The sequence below is a fragment of the Panonychus citri genome, unplaced genomic scaffold, assembly GCF_014898815.1.
Source record: "Panonychus citri isolate SS breed McGregor unplaced genomic scaffold, ASM1489881v1 Contig00144, whole genome shotgun sequence".
In the NCBI taxonomy this organism is placed as follows: domain Eukaryota; kingdom Metazoa; phylum Arthropoda; class Arachnida; order Trombidiformes; family Tetranychidae; genus Panonychus; species Panonychus citri.
In genome coordinates, this window is record NW_026515549.1 from 615,872 (window position 1) to 636,304 (window position 20,433).

Genomic DNA, 20,433 nt, shown 5'->3' on the forward strand with positions numbered 1-20,433 from the left:
TAGGTGTTGGTCAGTCCAATGAGATTACCTCTATTGTTTAGCAAAAATAAAAATATAATAACAATAATAAGGATACTTGATATTATCATGCTGAAGACCATGATACCAGGATGTATCTTGAGACTGAAAATCATGATTAAACTTTTAGATTGAATTTAACTGACCATCGATGGCCAGTTAATGACCAGAATAGCAATAAGTAATAATCAGATAAAAGGTTAATGGTGGACAATGGTCATTTTCATTTAATTGTGAAAATATCAGGAAACATCCTGAACCATTGATTAAATCAGCTAATCACTTTCACCAGAACTCCTATCAGTTCAACAGAATCTAAATGATGCAATAAACTACAGAGAGAAAGAAATCTCATCATATCTCTTTATAGATTCCATGTAAATCACAATTAAAATTGAACAAAAGTCGAAAAAATCAATCAATCAATATGAAGTTTAAATTATTCATCCAATTGTATCTCACCTGTAAAACCTCAATTGAAAGTTATATGATCTTCCCAACATATCATTTCAATTTTATTGATCCATTGAGGTTATGTGGTGAAAAAAAGTTCTAAAAATAACTACAACTAAATTTTTCGACACTATTTTGGTTATTTTAGTTTTTTTGTTCTATTCTACCTTTGAATTCGAATTCAAGAGCATCAACTGTGAGAACATTCAACTTTCACCATGTAGACTATATCCTGAGACTGAGTTTCGAATCCTTTGAAACACAAAGAAAGAAAAAAAAACTTGTTCTTTTCTCAAATTCCCTTGGTGTCTTCTAAATGATAATGATACTAAAGGTTAGGGACAGAAATACACCTTCAACCTGCAATTCCCTTGATTGATTGCGAACTTAGTTCTCAACTCGAAATGTTCAAAAAGAATAATAATAATGACAATAGTTGAATATTATTATCCTACCGTTTGGAATCTTTTTCAGTTCGAAGTTATTTTTTTTCTGTTGCTTCGAAAATTTCTTTTTTCGGTTAATGTTTTTGACAAAGTTTTTCCTTTCCACTGAACTTTTACCTCTCGAACTGAAAAATTCACCGATTCGAGCTGAGAAGATTACAGAACTAATTTTGGCCATAAGTGTAATATTTAAATTGTTGATGATGTTTACAAACTTTTCTCAATTATCAGATGTTAATCATTGAACATGATGTTCAGGTTACCATGAAGCTGATTAAATGATTACACTTGAGAATCGATTTGAAACTTTACCGATCTATTCAGGTTAAAAGTATAGCTTATCTCGGAGTTTGCTCTTTGTAAAATTTAGTTGATAGCTAATTGTGATTAAATTACCATCGATCAAAGCGAATCAATCAGATTAAGACTTTTCTCCTGATGGATTAACTGATCAAAAAATGAAAATCAACGGCAACAATCAAACAAAATTCATCTTCATGTTCAAATATTTCTCTGGTTTTAGATTACTGATTATGTGTATTAATTGTTTGTTTGATTCTTTGCCAATGCTAATATAATAACAATTTATTAACTGTTAGTTGATCAGTTAATCTTTCCACTTGATTGTTTAACTTTGTTGCTTTGTAAATTAGTGTAAATTGTTTGACATGATTAATCAACTACGATGTTCATTGTGTTTGTTTATCGTGGTTCTGATTACCCATTAAAATTTGAATACATGAAATGTTAATAATTGACAATCTCAATACTTACAATTAATAAATTATTCACAATCAATGTAATTGGAAACTGGAAATACTCCTTTGAGGTTATGAGAAGTGATAAACAATGGGTATGATGAAATAGTAATTAGTTGGAGTGATTAGTTGATTTGTGAAGTTTAACATCAATTTGATTGTTGTTGAATCTGTTTTTCAAGATTAACCAACAACAATTAACAAACATGTTGATCCTTAATCACCTAAACCAGATTAATTGGCAAGTCTAGTCTAATAATAATTCATGATCGGATTAGATTCCATTGAAAACAATTAATTTATCAACAGCAATTTATAAATTGGCAAGTTAACATGTTTTGCTAATTATGATGAGCTGCAAATTATTGATTAAAATAGAAACTTAAAAGTTAGAAATGAAAAAGTTATCGAATTTCAAATTTTCTAAATCAATAATTCTGTAACAAGATGGACACTACCAGTGACCATCATTAATTGTTATGATACAATTAACTAATGTTAATAAGAGCTGCTGGTTAATAATGATAAATTATTGGGAAAAGTTGATTACCAGTGAGGATAACCAAGGTTATCAAAATCTAATCAAATATAAATGTGAAGATGATGGTCATCATGGTGATAATTATCATCTTGACCAATGTTTACCTTTAATTGCCTGGGATTCAAGGTTATTCTGGTTGATTGATATGAAATTTAATTATTCAACATAAAGATATGAAACTGAGATTCAAGTCGACTGAACTTTTTATTTCCTGTTCGATACAAACTAAAACAATTAGTTTTTATTTTCAATCATTAGCTACAGGCTATCGTTTGAATTGTAAATTTTAATGAGATTATCATCATTATTATGAAGATAGTTTATTTTGGCCAACAGAACTTTTTTATTACTTCTGCTAATATTTAGTTACAATTTCGATGAATAATATTTGATATTAAGATTGAATCATTTTTATAATGATTCAGTTGAAATTCAACCTTTTCTCCTCCATGAAAGTTCATTTTCCTCATGAATTTCTTTATATATTTCAAATAAAATTGTCGATACAGTTCATCAACTGTTCGCTTTTAATTGATTTAATTGGTGATTATTGATTAACTTTCTCCGCATTGGATAATCATCATCTCCATAATGTAAAGATATTATACATATCATGAATTGATCATGAATTTGTGACCTGAACCATAGTGTGTCGAAAGATAATTTGATTCTTGATTCAGTTATCATCTAAATTATTATTCAATATTGATCTTGTCATGAGAGTTAAAGGTAATCTAAATGAACATGGTGGTGTAAAGAAGTCATAATAAGATAGATACTATAGTATCATGAAGAAAAGGAGATATGAATCTGAGAAAGAACTTTAATATTCGATTTTTTCTCTTCTATTCTCTTTTCTTTTCTTATAGTTTATTTGTTATTCATTTCATCTGTCCCATGAAGTTACATGATAATAATCATTAGGATGTAACCCAATGGTTTAATCAAAAGATATCTCATTTGACTTTCATATCATGAACTGAGAAACTTATCAACTTTTCAATCTGGTTAATTTTTCACTTATTTCACAATTGAATTTAACGATTGTCAATCATTTAATTTAATAGAAAGACTATTTTTTATCATAGTCATTAATTATCTTCTTTCTGATAATCAGTAAATCTCCTGGACGATATCAAAATAATATAAGAAACGAGTTGAAGATTCATGGGAATTCAGTGTAATCATGATTTTGAACACGAAGAAACTTTTTTATCAACATGTGATGAGGATGAAGATAAATAAGTAAAAAAGGATAAAGTTGATATTAGAATCTTCTGAGATGGACAGTAATATAAATACTTATAATGGTCAAGCTTTTACTTTGGATTTTTATATTTCATTGGTTTTTTACATCTCCATCATCTTCTTATTTCTTTTATTATTATCTCCATTTTCCCTCTCACGTCAGAATGTGATTCGTTGTAATGGTAACATTACTGAAGGTGAGTTAACATTGAGACTTTCAAGGTAACATTGAAAACCCATTGACCACTAGTGACCATTGACAAGATGTCCATGAAAACGTTTATCTGATAATTTTATCAATACTCTTGTTGCATATTGATAAAATACAGAGAAATGATAAGAGAGAGAGAGAGAGAGAGAGAGAGAGAGAGAGAGAGAACTTCATTCAAATATAAAAATACTAACCTGTAATGACCTCCAACTTAGATAACCTTCTGACCATTTTGTTTTAATGCTTGACCATTCGTTTGACTATCATTGAACATGTATCATGATGATTATTATTATTCACTGTTTATTTGACTTATATCATTTTAATGGTTACCTGAAACAGAAATGATTAAGCTTCTTATAATAGTTAAATGTACCATGAAAAACAAAATGCTGGACAATCATTATTAGTACATTGTGTCCGAGCAGACAGATAACAACAAAACTGGACAACTAAATGATGACCAACGATGATAATGATGCAAGAAACAAATCGTTAACTGTAGCACATTAATCTTGATTGTTATTATCAAACAGTTGATCACCTTTATTTTGATTTGTCTTGGTCATAATCGTCATTGTAATGGCGATTGAAAATGTATCATCAGCAATTGTAACTGACCATTGAAATTGATTAAACAATATTAATTCAATTTGTTTAACTAAATTGCTTTTGATAACAATAACAATCATCATGATGTCTCTTGTTTATTTTTCTGGTCAACTTGCGACAATGAATCTTGACCAACATACCAAATATCATTCCTAACGGTTAATTGTGACAATTGATTACCCTCAACACAATGGATACAAATTAAATTGTTACGATATAATTAATAGTAGGAAACTTAATCATCGAAACGTTTTTTCTTTCTTTCTATTTTGTTTCTTTCACCATAATCAATGTAATCATTTGAATCATCATTCATGAACATGATAACATATTACATGTGATAATATTCATGGTAATTTATGTCACTCTTGTAATACTGATGATAACAATTTAATGTATCGAATGACATTAAACAAGATTCATCATTAGAACTTTTTTCTATTCACTAAACAATTCGATGCTTCTTATTAATAGATTACCTCGTTTATTGCCCTATGATATTTGACAATTAATCTACTCAATTTTTAATCGAATTGAAATTCGTTACTCTGAACCGTTAACTTGCTTTTCGAATTACATTAGAACTTTCTCTCGAATTAGAAAATCAAATGAAAAAGTCTTGTTTTCTTTCATAGTAGTCAACTGAATGAAGAGAAAATTTTTAATTCGAAAAAAGTTTTTCGAACTGCAAAAAATTCTCCCAATTTTGTTCTAAGTTGAAAGACTGTCCAGTTGTCCAGTCTAATCCAATATTTCACTGTTTAAGAGTTTAATCCTCTTGGAATTATAAAATTTTGATGATTATCTTCGTGTCGACGAAATTCATGATGAATCAACTAATCATTATTCCTATTTTATTGCTTCCTTCGTGTTGTAATAATATTAATCCATCATCATGATTAAACCATTAGCACTTACGATTAATTCGTGATGATTTGTTTATATTATCATGTTAATCACTTACTCTTAAATTGTGTAGGTTGAAATTAATCTCATTTTTATGAGAAACTTTTTTTTTTGTCAAGACAAACAAACTGGACACTTTGTCCAATACAGTTAATGCTAATTGTTGCATAAAAAACTCGTATTGTCCAATCCAATCAATGAGATCATTCATTTAAATCATAGATTAGATATTGTTACAATTTTGGTGACAAGTGAATATTAATTATACAATTTAAATGCTATGTGATTAATGTTGCGATTATAACAGTTTGCTGATTGTTAAATTGTTTCCAATTGTAATCAATTATAATTTCCTCATGGTCTGTTGATAAAAGGCGAAAATGATTAATGAAGTGTCAACTGTCTAATCAGATGATAATTAATTTTAATTGTATCTCCACCTTTTTACCTGATCAATTTTTATCAATTAATTATTTACACAATCAACTGATTACAATCTGAATCACGTTTAAATTGTTGCTGATAATTAACAGTTAAATAACGTGTTACCAAAATAAGATTGTCAATCAAATGATAGAATTCAAGTTATCTTAAGAATCAATGGAACTTGTAAAAAAAATAGAAAACATGAAAGAGAAGATGAGAAAAAGAAAGAGGAAGATAAATGAAAGAGAAGACTGATTCTATCTCTCTATCTCTCTCTCCCTTATCATCTTTATCATCATCCCTACCAAATTGATCCACTAACCATGCGTTAGGAAAACATTGATGAACAACTTATTCTGTGAATGGTTAATCCAGTTTCAATTGTCGACTCAATGGTTAAGGTGATTGAAAATGATGATGATCATCATGGTGGTGATGAAATAATACTCACCTCGGATGATGAATGAATTTGTGAGAACACAAAATTTGGATTGAAAAGTTTTCCTTGAAAAAAGAGAGAAGAAGAAAAAAGTTTCATCTCTTTCATTGTCTCTTGATTCTCATCATGTTTCCATCGCCATCATTTCAATTTGATTCATTAACGATCGTGTAAAAGACATCAACAGTTAATCATCAACATTAAATTGTTCCTCACGCTAATTATCAATTCTGCTTTTTTGATAACATAATTTGTCTTCGTCATAATCAAAAATTGTCATCACACTTACATTTATCATCTCTTGTTTTTCCTCCTTCACTCTTACCTTTGCCCTCTCTGTCTATGTACAAATCCACCCACTTGATCATCTAAATTGTAAACATCATCATCATCATCTTATTTGACTAAACTTGACCAACAATCAATCAACAATTTAAATTCTCATCATGATTTTCACTTAAATGTTTCATTAGTTTTCTCGATTGTTTTCGATGGACTCAATTATTTCATGTTCGTTTTTTAATCATCGTAACTGTGATAATAAAATAAACTATTTGTTGCCAATGACAACAGTTAATTTCCATCAATTAAATTGTTACCTTTAAACAACAATTTGAAATGTATAAATACTCAATTAGATGTGAAAACAATTAACTTTCTCAATATTAATGGTTAATATTTATCATCATCATAATAATGTTATCAGCTGATTGTCTTCATTCAATTGCCTCATCGATACAATCAAATTTATCCTACTTACCTTCAAATGTAACAACAATTTCAACCTTAATTGCTAACGGCAATAACAACCATCATAAATTTGATACAAATTCAAGTGTTGATTCAACAACAACACAACCACTATCATTACCACCTACAATAAGCTCAATATCAAATACATTGATGGCCACTTCCGAGTCAATGTACAAAATAATATTGCCCGTTATTTCATTGCCGTTGGTGGCACCGTTAACGTCATCGGCACCTAATGTACATTCACCTTTGAATTTTAATACGACAACACCATCATCCAGCACTCACACATCAAGCATTAGTTCAACTTCACCACCAGCGATCGCCTCAGATTGGATCTCATCTTCATCATCATCTTCATCTCTCGAAATGAACGGAAGTGAAATGATCAGTCCCGAATTTCCTTATTATATGAGAACCTCAGCGACAATTTTCTGTGCACTTATATTAATTCTCGGAACAACAGGTAACATTCTGGTTCCGATTGTAGTTTGCCGAACAAAAGAGCTACGAAATTCAACCAATATTTTCCTTATCAATTTAAGTTTCGCCGATCTCTTTGTACTTATCGTTTGTATGCCCACAGTTCTTATCGAACTTCATTCCAAACCTGAAGTTTGGCTTCTCGGTCAAGAGATGTGTAAGTATATTGAACCGAATTCAATCAATTCTCATGGTCCAATCTCACTGTTTTCCATCCATAATAAAAGGAAAACAAATCGTTAGAACAATCAAATCAAGTTACTCTCAATCTCTTAATTATCATTGATCATAATTATCTTCATCTCATCTTTCCAATATTCGATATTTTCCTCGATCAATCTTACTTTACACCTTATTCCTTTGCAATACTGATTTAATTCAGTGAATTAAAAGCTGGTTATGTAACATTTCAGGTAATCAAGAAAGAGACAGAAAGATTTGTCAGAGCAAAGGCAATTGATTAGATTCAATTAGTAAATTGTTTACCAATTTTTTTTGCTTTTTCCGGGTTTCACTAACATTAACATGATTTCAATGCTCTAGTTGATTGTAAATTATACAATTGATTATTAATGATGATGATAATGAACACCCATATGTTGTTGATAAATATACTGGATTTTACTGAATGAATTCAGGAATTGAGATGATGGTGATAGATTTTATTGATTCCAATTGATCCATGAATGAATCAGATAAAAATGAATCAACGAAGATACACCAATGAGCAAACATGGAATCGAATATCTTGAAGAGAGAGTAAAGAAACTTTCAACTTAAATTTGTCTGTTTAATGTTTACCTCGAAAAAAAGTTCTGAAAAAATTTCCAAGTGAAACTTTCACTCTTAATGGTCAGTTTTCTGTTTCTGGACAAAGAAAAACATTGATTCCAAGCTAATCTATAGTCTCGTTAATGATTAACCCTTCAAATTGAATCACAATCAATCAAATTATGAGTATGATCATGATCTTCATGATTTGATTACTATCAAAGTGACTTGTAAAAAACTTTTAAAGGTCACTCATACATCTTAAGATAACCACCACGATGAAGCTCCATTATGATACTTATTATTATATTATCATTCTGATGATCTACTTCCTGTTGATACTCACAACTCCTTCCCTGTTTGAGAGAATAAAGTTGAACAGAAACAGTTTCCATCCTATTCAACTTGAGGTATGATTCTGGTTGATTCGATAAAATTAAAAGACTGGGATGGTAAAAGAAGAGGTGAAAAAACGAGAGAGAGAGAGAGACATGAAAAGTTGCTGTTCCATAGATATATTAATATCTTCCTTGAATTAACCTGATCTCAATTCAGCTATGATAATGGTGTTAATAATAATGGTAATCAGAATAATAATATTGTAATAATGCCAAAAGAAAAATAATATCATATTTTGTATTCTCTCATCTTCACTTGATGGGAAAGAGACTCGAAGGTAAGAATCATGAAACAGAACTTGTGAAATGAATTCAGCGAAAAAGAAAATTAAAACCTTATTCTTCAAGCTCTGAATATCTGAACATGAATTCTTGTTTCATGATCGATTCCTTCTTCTTGCTTATTCTTTACGGTGACAATTGGAACTCAAGGAAATTGCAGGAATCGCCTAATGAAAGTTTCTATTTATATTACAACTTCCGGAAATGAGCAAAATAAAAGATTTGATATGAATGGAATCTTTTTTCTTTTTTCATTTTTTCCTACTTTTAGCACGCAAGTTACTATGACAATTACTGACCATTGACTGGACACGATACCTTTGATCAATCGTCAATATTATCATCATTATCATCATATTTGTCTTGATATCAATTTGACAACAAATCAAAGTTATCTCATTGATCATCTTGATCAAATTAACTTTTCTGCCTTTTTCATTGAGAAACTTTATTAAAGACTTAATTTGATCATTTGTCATTACAACAATCAACTAATTGTTTCCACTGAAACATATTTGGGTCAATTGATTGATCTTCACATTGATTATGATTAATGTAACTACAACTGAAACAATCAAATCTATTAATTTGACAAATTAACTTTAAAAGTCTTCATTGATAAAGGTTATTACCTTTTTCAGTGAAACAATTAAGCAACAATTTCAATGGTTTCTCATTGAAATGATTATTAATTAACTGATTAAAGTGACCTTAATCATAGCAATCAAGAAATAACATTACACATTGTTAAACTAAACCTTAATTAATTTAGATGTATTAACTAGTCGAGAACAATTGACAAGAAAAATCAACAGAATTGACAACAATTAAGTTGTTAATTATTTGTTTAACTGAGGAAACTAAAACACAATTTGGCATAAAATGAACTCAGCTTAAAACGTTCAAGTAAATCTAACAAACCAAATCAACTAGAACAATTAACAAGAATCAGAGGCAACAATTTACAAAATCGTACAACTGAATTGCTTGAAGTGATTGTGACACGATTATAATTGATTATCAATAAAAATGTTATTCAATATTATCAATTCAGCGAATGATCAAATAGACAACAATTAAGATTTACAGTAACAATCAATTGACAATAAAGTATCTCAAGTGTTCAAATCCATTACAATATCAATTACACGATTGATCAAGGGTGTAAAATAGATGAGGAAATATAATCATCTTCATCCTCATCTTATTCTTCATCATCACTTTTCCCTTTTTCAGTTTTTTCTTCATGACAATTTTCAGTTCTTTTCATGATGATTCTCTTTACCTTTTTCTCTGTGAATTAACTATCATCTTGCATCTTCTCAATTTACTTGAGCAAATCTTTTCTTTTATTATCAATTGAATACCTTGACAAATTGCTGGTGTTTTTTATCCTCATGATGATCATGAAAATTCAGTTACCATGAAGAACTTTTTTTCTCTTTCTTCACCATCATTTAAATTGAGTTAAATTCTGTTCTCTCAATTGTCTCAACTTTCTGCAAATTAAGCAAATTGTTTGTTGATTATGAGTTCGAAAGAAAAAACAACTTTGATTGATTTGAAAGATTTAAAATGCCAGCGAACTTGTTATTAGCATTGGAAAAGATTATCAACTTTTTCCTTTTGTTGCTGAACAAAAGTTCTGAACATAAATTGAATCTTCGAAAAAGATAAGATTCATGAGATAGAAACGTTTCAATTTCGATTGTAATTTGATAGGTAAATGAGTGAATCTAATGATCATGTATCAGAATAGAGAAAAAAATAATCGGATTCTCATGAAATTTACGAATTAGACTGAACATGGAAAATTTAATATAGCTCTATTAAGCCAATCGATGGTAACAATTAACTTATGGAGATACAACATTGAGGTAGCATGGTTGCTGAATCCATTGGAAATTCAAGGTTTTGTTACGGTTCATGTTATTTACATGATTCATTCACGAGTCATAAGGTGAATGAGCTGAGTACAGAAATTTAATTGTCCTAAATTGGAATATGTAATTGTGTCATCAGAGGAAGATTCATTAAAGTTCTAACAATTAAATTCACGTTCGCATTTCTCAAAAGTAAGAGTTACCATGAAATCAGACCAAACAAATGCTGAGTAGCCTCAGATTAGTAGCGAGATGGAAGAAACTGTTTTGGTTCAGTTGCACTGATATTCGTGGGCAACACTCAGATAATCATGATAATGGAAACAAAATACTATAGTAATTAGAGGTTAAGAAGAATATTTTTGTTTATCTTGTTATCAACACAAAAATAATGTTGACATTTTGAATTTCATACAATGTTACTACTATTTAGTTGATTGTTGTTACAAATTAACGAAATTACTGAATAAGTTATAAAGATCATTAGAACTTTTTATCTCTTGTTCATTAGCATCTTAAGGAAACACAAGAAAGAGTAAATTAGATTTTAGATTAACTTTATCGTCTAAGTTTATGATGATAATCATCTTCTAATAAAAGATGATTAAATTGCTCTAAATTGTAACAATCAAATCGGAAATAATCAACTTTCTTGTTAACAATTTGATCACTTCTAATGACAGTTACAACTACATTATTAGAAACTTGATCCGATCGTTGGTCATTTCCAATTCCCTGAATGGTGGCGATTCTGTGACTATTTATATTTATATTTTGATCCACTGATAATGAACAGATTTAAGAACTAGTAATTTAAGTTAATCATTTTAATTACACTTTCCAATCATTAATTCAATGTCTCAGTCAATGAACTTTTATTTTATTCCCATGGCGATGAAATCATCGAAAACTTTAACCTTAGATTTCATGTTCTTATACATATAAAAAAATCGACCATTACAAAGATAATCATTAATCAGTTGATGAATTATTATTCTCATAAAGTTAATTGAAAGTGTAAATTACTCTAATTAATATTATTATCTGATTACGATGATTGAAGTGATTTAATGTGAGTGGTTCATGAAAATAATCCATGAGAGATCAAGTTGACATTTGAAATCTCAATCAATTCATTAGGTTCAATTTTAAACAATTACTTGGCTCATGATTTATTACTGATACCAAATTTAATAACTATTAACTTAAATTGTGAACTTTAAATTGGTACGAAAAGTTATTAAACAGGAAGCAATGAATTCCTATGGAATAAGAAAGGAAAAGTTCTAATATTTATCTTTTCTTTTCAGCTATCGACTTTTTCAATAGAACCATCAGATTGAACACTAGATTTGTTTTCTAAATTTTCACCATAAGAATTTCGCACTTTGAAGGAAAGAAATTTACGAAGAGGTATATTTATTGAGAGAGAATGAGAGATGAAAAAAACTCTGAGGTTTTCATGGTGGAAATTCATTCAAATTCTTAGGTAGGGGAAAAAAATTCCTCTTGGTAACCATATTGCTCCTTGAGGCGGATTGATTTTCCATTCAATTTTGTATTTATGTTACAAATATTTGAATATCAAGTTTGGTGGGCGAGGAAGGTTCAGTTGGAATGGAAATCTCTTCTTTCTCTTCGCAGAAAAGTAAAGAATATTGAAAAACTCTAATATTTCATGATATCTATGACAATATTCAATTTAATTATTGGAATTTAGAATTGTATTTGATTGTAAAATGTTCATTCATAGTATTGTATTATCAAGTTGAATTGTTAACATTGATTTATTATTTACGAAGATGATTAAACTTATATTTACATATTTAATCCTATTATCAGATAGAATATCAAGAATATGAGAAAAATCAACAATAACTGAGCTTTTATCAGAATTTTGAATTAGTAATAAGTATTCACGTAGAGATAAAATGTTTAGAATTTTTCGAAAAACTCGAACTTGAGACAGTTTTTCAGAACTTGACTCCCACACATTCGAGCGGAAACTTTGATTTATAATCTTATTGATAACTTGTTATCATCTTTTGGTGACAAAAACACTCAACAAACATGATGAAAATGATGAAAATGATACAAAAATAATGAAAGAATCAGTGAAATCAAAGTAAAGATTATAAATGAAGATAAGGTTATGAAGATGAGGATGATAATGATTATGGTTAAATGATGTGAAAAGGAAGGATGAAAATGATGAAAAGGATGAAGAGACTTGAGTATTAGTACATGATGATTATTTTTTCATCCTTAGGGTTATAAGAGTATGAAAATGATATCGGAAACAAGATGAATCTTAATCTGCCTCCGCATCATCATTTCTCATCCAGAGGTAATGCTAATGGTCAGTTTTAGATTAGATAAATCGAATGGTCCATGATAATTATTCTCGGTTATTTTGAGATTAACGATGGAAATTTTGTCATTAGTCTCGAGAAAAGTTCAGTCAACCTTTTCGCAGGTACAACACACTCATCATCTTCATCATCTTCATCATCCTTTATCATCCTCTTTTACTTTACATGCACATAACTTTTTACTTTAATTTAATCTTGAGCTTCTTTAATACTTATCATTGGATTCAGTTTCAATCTCAATTTGTATCAATTTTCATAGTATTCTGATCATCCCAAGAGTAAACTATTCATTTATAATTCTCATCTACATGTACATGAGATATCATGTTAAATAACATGGTGATAAAAACAATCTCAGCGTTTGAATGAAATCTTGTCTTCTAATTGATTTGAGTAAATGATTAATATTTCATGAATTGAATGTCATCTTTATTCAGAAATAACTTTTTACATTTCGATTGAAAGTTTTACGATAAATTCAATTTTTTTACTCAATTGAAGGTGATTTTTTTTCCTAATACTATTTTTCAATTCATTTTCTTGAGTAATTTATGATTTATATATGAACAATCAATGAATCTCATATTCACCCAAGTATTAATAATATTCCACTCATGTATTTGATCAATCGAAAGGCGATATTTTTTTCATGGAAATGTTGATTTGTTCAGCATTTAAATCTCTTCAACCTTTTCTTTTCATTTTGAGTTTCTGACTCTTCCATATAACATTCATGATTTGTTCCTTCATGATGGTGACAAATTTTTCAAACAGTTACATTGAAACTTGTTACACATTTGAAAATTTCTCAACCATGTGATTTAACATGTCCAGAAGATTAGATTAGTTCAGATGAAGAAAGATTCGAAAAGATATATTTCATGGAGCATCATGACAAGGATTTTCATTATATTTCTCCTTTCATATTAGTAACTTATCACTAAACTAAAACTAAACTCGAGTAAATTGATTAGAACTTTTTGTTTTCAGTTCGATTATCGGACAACCGTCATAGATTTTGTTATTTTCACATTGATTTAAATTGTCATTGGATGACGAATGCTACAAGATGCTGGTCAGTATTGGCCAGGAGAAAATGAAATAGAACAAAAAAAAGATGAACAAGAAATATTTCATCAAAAATCTCCTTCTATTCGGGTGTAATAATTTTGTTCATGGAAAAACAAACTCGATTATGATCATCAGACCAAATATATAGTTTACTTAAAGGAAAACAACATATTATAAATTTATATATGTGAAGTCCATTTGGTCAACAAGGATGACCAGAGACTGGAAACGGCAAAGTGGTCAAAAGAATTGAAAGGTTTTTGTTTACATGAATGTTGTTGTTTGTGGGTTGATTTTCATGATAATATCAAAAGTCAGAATCTTAAGAAGATGCTGGAAAATTGATGATACGATAAGAAGGAGGTGGAGGATGAGAGATGAAGATGAAGATGAAGATGTCGATCCTTGGAGGAGATTTATTTCAATTCCTCTGTAAGATATTTATACACATTGAAAGAAATATGAATGAATGGAAAATAAATAAATTACAAGAAACATGAAACTCTTGCAGAAAAAGATGAAGAAGAAAAAGTTTCTCATCTATTGATAAACACCGAAAGATGATGTAGGTTGATGTGTTGTAGATGATGAGGAAGACATATTGTTAATCCTTATTGGAACTGATTATTCAGTTCATTGATTCCAATCAACTGTGAGACTGTCAAAGTTAATTGTAATTCTAGAATATATTTTGTTTAATTGTTTCTGACAACAACAGTTAGAAGGTTAAATAATCAAGCAAACAGTGAAATCAAAATTATCGTAACATTTTCATTAACAACAATAGATTCATTGTTTTGTTTTTCTAAATCAACAATCAATTGATTTGCTAAGTGTTGATTGTTACAAATGAGTTTCCAAATAAAAAAAAATTAAAGCTTTTTGATGGTTAATTGAAGAAACCATCTCAGCAATTATCTTTTCAAACTAATTAATACACATACAGTTTTTCATTTTAATTGTTAATTTTGTTTTGATTATCATGTTGATTCCCAAGTTAATCCTTCCAATAATCTTTATGTATGATAAGATAATTAAGAGTCTAGTTAATGAGTTGAGATCAACAATTGGAATGCATAAATTGATCTTGTTAACTGATTTGATTGCTGAACAAAAATCCATAATTGCGATTGATTGGAAATAGTTTATGATATTATATGTTGGCTCCCATTTGCTTTGATTGTTTGGTACGAGCTTGAAAAGGTCGCTCATTTTTAATTGCTGTCAATCATTTTAATTAAACGCTATTTAGTTAAGATTAATTATCGTAACTTGATGAGACATCAAAGAGTTGTAAAAGACTCAATTGAAGATTGAGAAACAATTTACTGATTGTATGATAACATTTAACTATCTGTTGATTATCTCACTCATTGGAATCCTAATAAAAACTCAGTGAATGTAATATAATGTATACATTACATGATAATTAACTGATGGAATCACATGAACTTGAAGTTATAAATTGTCAATCCAAATCCAAAATGATGTTTCAAGAAATATGATGTTGATGAAAAGGAAGATGATGCGGATGATGAAGCATGAGGATGATGATGATTATGATGATGAAAAAGATGAGGATAAAAAAGGCTATCCAATAATCAATGTTAAACTGCGAAGATGATGATGAAAACTATGATTTGGAAGAGAGACAAAAATATCATTTGGAAGAAAGATAAATAGACAGAGAAGATGGTTGATCGTCACTAGTGTATAAAGAGTGAGAGAATGAATTTTCAGAGAGAGAGAGAGAGAGAGAGAGAGAGAGAGAGAGAGAGAGAGATGATGAGATTTCTGAAGATCAAATGAGTTCCCTTACAATTGATGACAATTTTCATGTCAACGGGTTTTTCCAAAGTAACACAACAAGATGATGATAAGGTTTGTGATGCTATTTCCTCATCATTTTCAGCATCATCATCACCCATCCACCTCTTATCTTCATCTTCATCTTCACACTGAATCATTTCATGGTTTTTTTTTGCTACAGAAAAAGATCAAAAGTCTGAGAGAAAAAGTGTTTTAATAAAATGCATGAAGTTTTCCTCCTCTTTCCTCATGTTATTTCAACGTTGGAGTCAAATGTCATCGTGAACATGATGATGATGCTAAAGATGAGTAACATGAAATTGTTAATGAAATTCAGATGATATTTGTTTGATGGACAATGTTGATAATATTGAATCGCTTTTGTTGTCAACCCAAAGTTTTTCATCTTTTTTTCTCATTGAATCAGAAAATTCTGGTTCCATGAATGATTTTCACCCTGAACAGCAACAAAATGAACAACAAATCACCATAATAATAATCATTACCATAATTAGACATGATGATGACTGATGAAAATCTTGAATGATTAATAATAGTGATAATTGTCATCTAATCATATTTGTAATGGTAATTATGACTTTCAGATCAAATCGTTTCTCATTGTAATCAAATATTTCCCTTTCTAATGTATTAAATTAAAGGCAAATGATCAACGTTGGTTAATCTAATCATTGTGTTAATATTGATTAAAATACATGATGACAATTCATACAGTTGCATTTGTATTGATGGGCAAGATGTGTTTTTGATTGTTGTTGCTGTAATTAACTAATGTCAATCATTAGCTTCTTATTGCCTTCAGGCTATCGACGTTGATTGTTAGTTTTAAATTTTGCATTTTTAATTGGCCAATTGTTGTGATTAGTTGAATATATTACTTGGCTATTTGCTGTCTTTATTAAACTGAGATACAATTACAACAGTTTGTAAGGTGCATCCAAATTACCTGTAAGGTAAGACAAATACATTTGTAACATTTATGTATTTACCTAAATTGTTAGTATTACAATTGTATCTATTTTATTAATAGCTGCAAAATGATTTCCTTGATTGTCTAAAATACAAAAAATTGATTCAAATTAGTTAATTGTTTGAATACATGTAAATTTTGAAGCATTGAAAAAAAAAAGATTTCACCTTCAAGTGTTAACTAAATCACCATGTTGATTTGATAAGATTAAAGTTGATTAATTGAATCAATCATTTGCTCTTGGAAACCAAAGAGAAAATTAAACCGATTTCATCAATAGTGATTAGTGTTGATTGATTGTTACAGATTAGACAATAAGTGATTTTCAATTGCTCTTTGATTATTTATAATGATATAAATGTTATTCACAATTTAAGATGATCAAATTTTTATGTTAACCTTTGACAAGATTGATTCTAATGGGAAAAATATCAAAGTATCAATCTCATTGTAAACTATTAAACTCAGGCCCACCCCATAGACCCTCCAGCTCAGGATCCAATCAGTTGATAGTAATAATAACAAATTCTGTACATTTCTAAACATTTGCTCGTCCCCTCAGGCTAAATGTTATCATATTACGATTCTTAATCGATCTGAAAACTTACATGAGAGATGGAAAAGTAAATTAAAGAAAATAAGCTGAATATGCTTCTTTTTTTCTCGATTTTGACCAATCAGATGATTTACTTTGGTTAAATCGACATCAATCATGTTTAACTTAAATCATTTAACTATTTAATTTGATTCATATTAACATCTAAATCTATAAACTGTCAGTGAATCGATTGCGGCGATTGTTAGATTGTTATTTTCCCAACTGAAAATTCAATGATTTCAAGTCAATCACTTGATTCTCAAGGATGTTGATGGTTAACAATTAACTTTTTGTGGTTCATGATTAACTCTTAACTAACCAAAGTTATCAGATCATGAAATTCAGGTTAGATTCACAGTTTTCATGGTAAATTATACTCCAATTTCTTGGTGAAAGTATTAGCCTATTACCGGAAACAGAATTGATGAAAACATTTCTAAACTTTTCGGTTTGATGTTACTATTATCTATCGATTTCAATGTAATACTAATCATCATTATCTGAATAGTAATTAAATATCAATTACATTTGATAATCTAAGGTTTCCTTGTGTTCATCATTTAGATGATAAATTGGAAGATACTTTTAATGTTCTGGAAAATTGAATCTTTTTCAAGTAAATCAAATCTAATTAAGTATAAATCATTAATCTTGTTTCAATTTTTTGAAACAATTAACGTGTAACAATTAGTGATTTTGGAGGAAAGTTAATTACCATTTGGTTTTAATTATCATCGATTGACTCTGGACAATTTTGATTACAATTTGATTGCAATTCATTCAAATTGAGTTAATCATCAGTTTTTAAACTTTTCATTGTCAATTAATTGCTCATGTTGATTGCTGTTGACAAGTTTAAGGTTACAGAGTAATCATTTTTCAGGATAATTATAATCCACTAATTTACTTGTGCATTGAATTTATTAGAAACATTAAAGTTTGATGTAAATTTAATTGCACCAAATTAAATCGTCTATTAACTAATTTCACTGAAAAAGTGAATCAAAGTTGTTCATCCGTTTGAAAAGCTAAATTTTCAGGTAATTTGTTAATTCAATTACACGAAATCAAATCAGCTTGTCAAAATCACGATTAACTTTGAGAAAATAATTTAAATACTCAACAGATTGACAGATTTAATCGTAAATTACTTAATGTCTACAATTAACTGATTAACTACGTTTACTTTGCCAAGTTTAAGATGAAAATCGCTTCACAATTAAGAAATAAACAATCAAGGGATTTGAAGGGATTTTAATTTATTGAATAATTGATAGATTATTAGTTAATTGTTATTGCGTGATTAGGATATTGACATGGAAACAAAAACATTATCGTTAAATGAGATAACATGAAATAGATTTAATTTTGCTAAATTTTCGTTAGTAAAATCGAATCAAATTACAATCGAGTGTAATTAACATCTTTTTGTCAATTACAATCAGCTAACAATTTACCGAAAATCTCAAGAGGAAACATAAAGTAATAATATTATCATTGAAACTTTAGAACCTGAATATCGAGCTTAATGTCCACGAATTAAGTTGATTAAACTAATTGACATGAAACCAGAATGTAAATTCAATCGTATCAATAAGATTCAATTTCAACTGCTGATGATGATCAATGTTTTAATCAAACACATCTACAGTTTATCAGCAATTAACAGAAAGAAATTAATCAAAAGAGTTAAATGAAACAACTAAAGTAGTTAACGATTAAATAACTGAAGATTTACCCTGATCATTGTTAATAATTAAACCGATTTAAAGGAGATTACATTTGATCAAATTGAATTGGATCGTTCATTGAACTTATTGGATGTACCGAATTTCATTTAGATGATTAATTAATTTCTCTTTAATTTTCCTCAGGTAAAGCAGTTCCTTTCGTCGAGATGGTTGTTGCCCATGGATCCATTTTAACGATGATGGCCATTAGCTTCGAGCGCTATTATGCAATTTGTAAGCCATTGAAAGCCGGTTACAAGTGTACGAGATTACGAGCGGTCATAATTATATTTTCCGTTTGGACAATAGCGGTCATTTCAACTGTTCCGATCCTTTGGATCGCTGAGCTTTCTCATGAAACTTATATCGATGGAAGTTTAGTTCCAGTTTGTTTAACTCAGGCCAATAAACTTTGGCATAAATTGTACTTCATAGGGACAATGATCGCTTTCTTTTGGTCTCCGCTCTTGATCTTGATCATTATCTACATAATGATTACCAAACGACTTTTCCTCAATGATAGTATTCGAACCTCAACCAACCAGGGGAGTCACGAATGCAGCCAAATGAGAGCCCGACGGCAAGTGGTCTACATGTTGGCCACTGTAATCGCTTGTTTCTTTATTTGTCTTCTTCCCTTTCGCTTATTCACATTGTGGTTACTCCTTTCATCCACTGATCAAGTTAAATCACTCGGAATGGAAATGTATTACACGACCTTGTATTTTTGTAGAATCATGTTGTACCTTAATTCGGCTCTTAATCCAATTCTTTACAATTTAATCTCATCCAAATTTCGTGATGCATTCCTTGCGGCTGTTTGTTGCCAGAAGACGAAACGTCTTTTACTCCGACAGAATACATTTAATACAACTTCGAGTTCAATGTTAATGAGTTCGTTGAAGAATAATAGTTTAAATAAAAATGCTCAACCTCTTCCTACTTCTCCGATGGTTAATGGTAAGAAAGAGTTTAATCAACAAGAGAAAATTAAGAAAATGGAACCTGAATTAATGGTCAACGATTGTCCTATTGATTTGATTTTCCACAGTTTGAAAAAATCTACACCTGGAGAAAGTTATGTATAATAAACGTTAAAATGAACATTAAATTAACTAATTTCACTCGATTGTTGTTTTCATTGATTCATTCGGATTATCAAGAGTTGAAACATTGTTGGCAAAATGATAACAATGAATAGATCCGAGGGAATTTTGTTTCTAGAGTAGATCCA

The 20,433-nt window shown here is 29.3% G+C and overlaps 1 protein-coding gene across 1 annotated transcript; it reads left to right on the forward strand.

Moving 5' to 3' along the window:
- The first annotated feature begins 5,981 nt into the window (after positions 1-5,981).
- On the forward strand, positions 5,982-20,330 carry LOC128396376 (QRFP-like peptide receptor). The gene is made up of 2 exons (XM_053356942.1): positions 5,982-7,451; positions 19,344-20,330. Exons 1-2 carry the CDS (start codon positions 6,755-6,757, stop codon positions 20,285-20,287), a joined length of 1,641 nt encoding a protein of 546 aa, XP_053212917.1. The 5' UTR covers positions 5,982-6,754; the 3' UTR covers positions 20,288-20,330.
- The last annotated feature ends 103 nt before the right edge of the window (positions 20,331-20,433 follow it).

Bases quoted from the DNA above. Each gene is read 5' to 3' on its own strand.
- LOC128396376 (XM_053356942.1), top strand. From the start codon at position 6,755: ATGTTATCAGCTGATTGTCTTCATTCAATTGCCTCATCGATACAATCA. The intron at 7,452-19,343 runs GTAAGTATATTG...AATTTTCCTCAG, and splicing joins GCTTCTCGGTCAAGAGATGT to GTAAAGCAGTTCCTTTCGTC.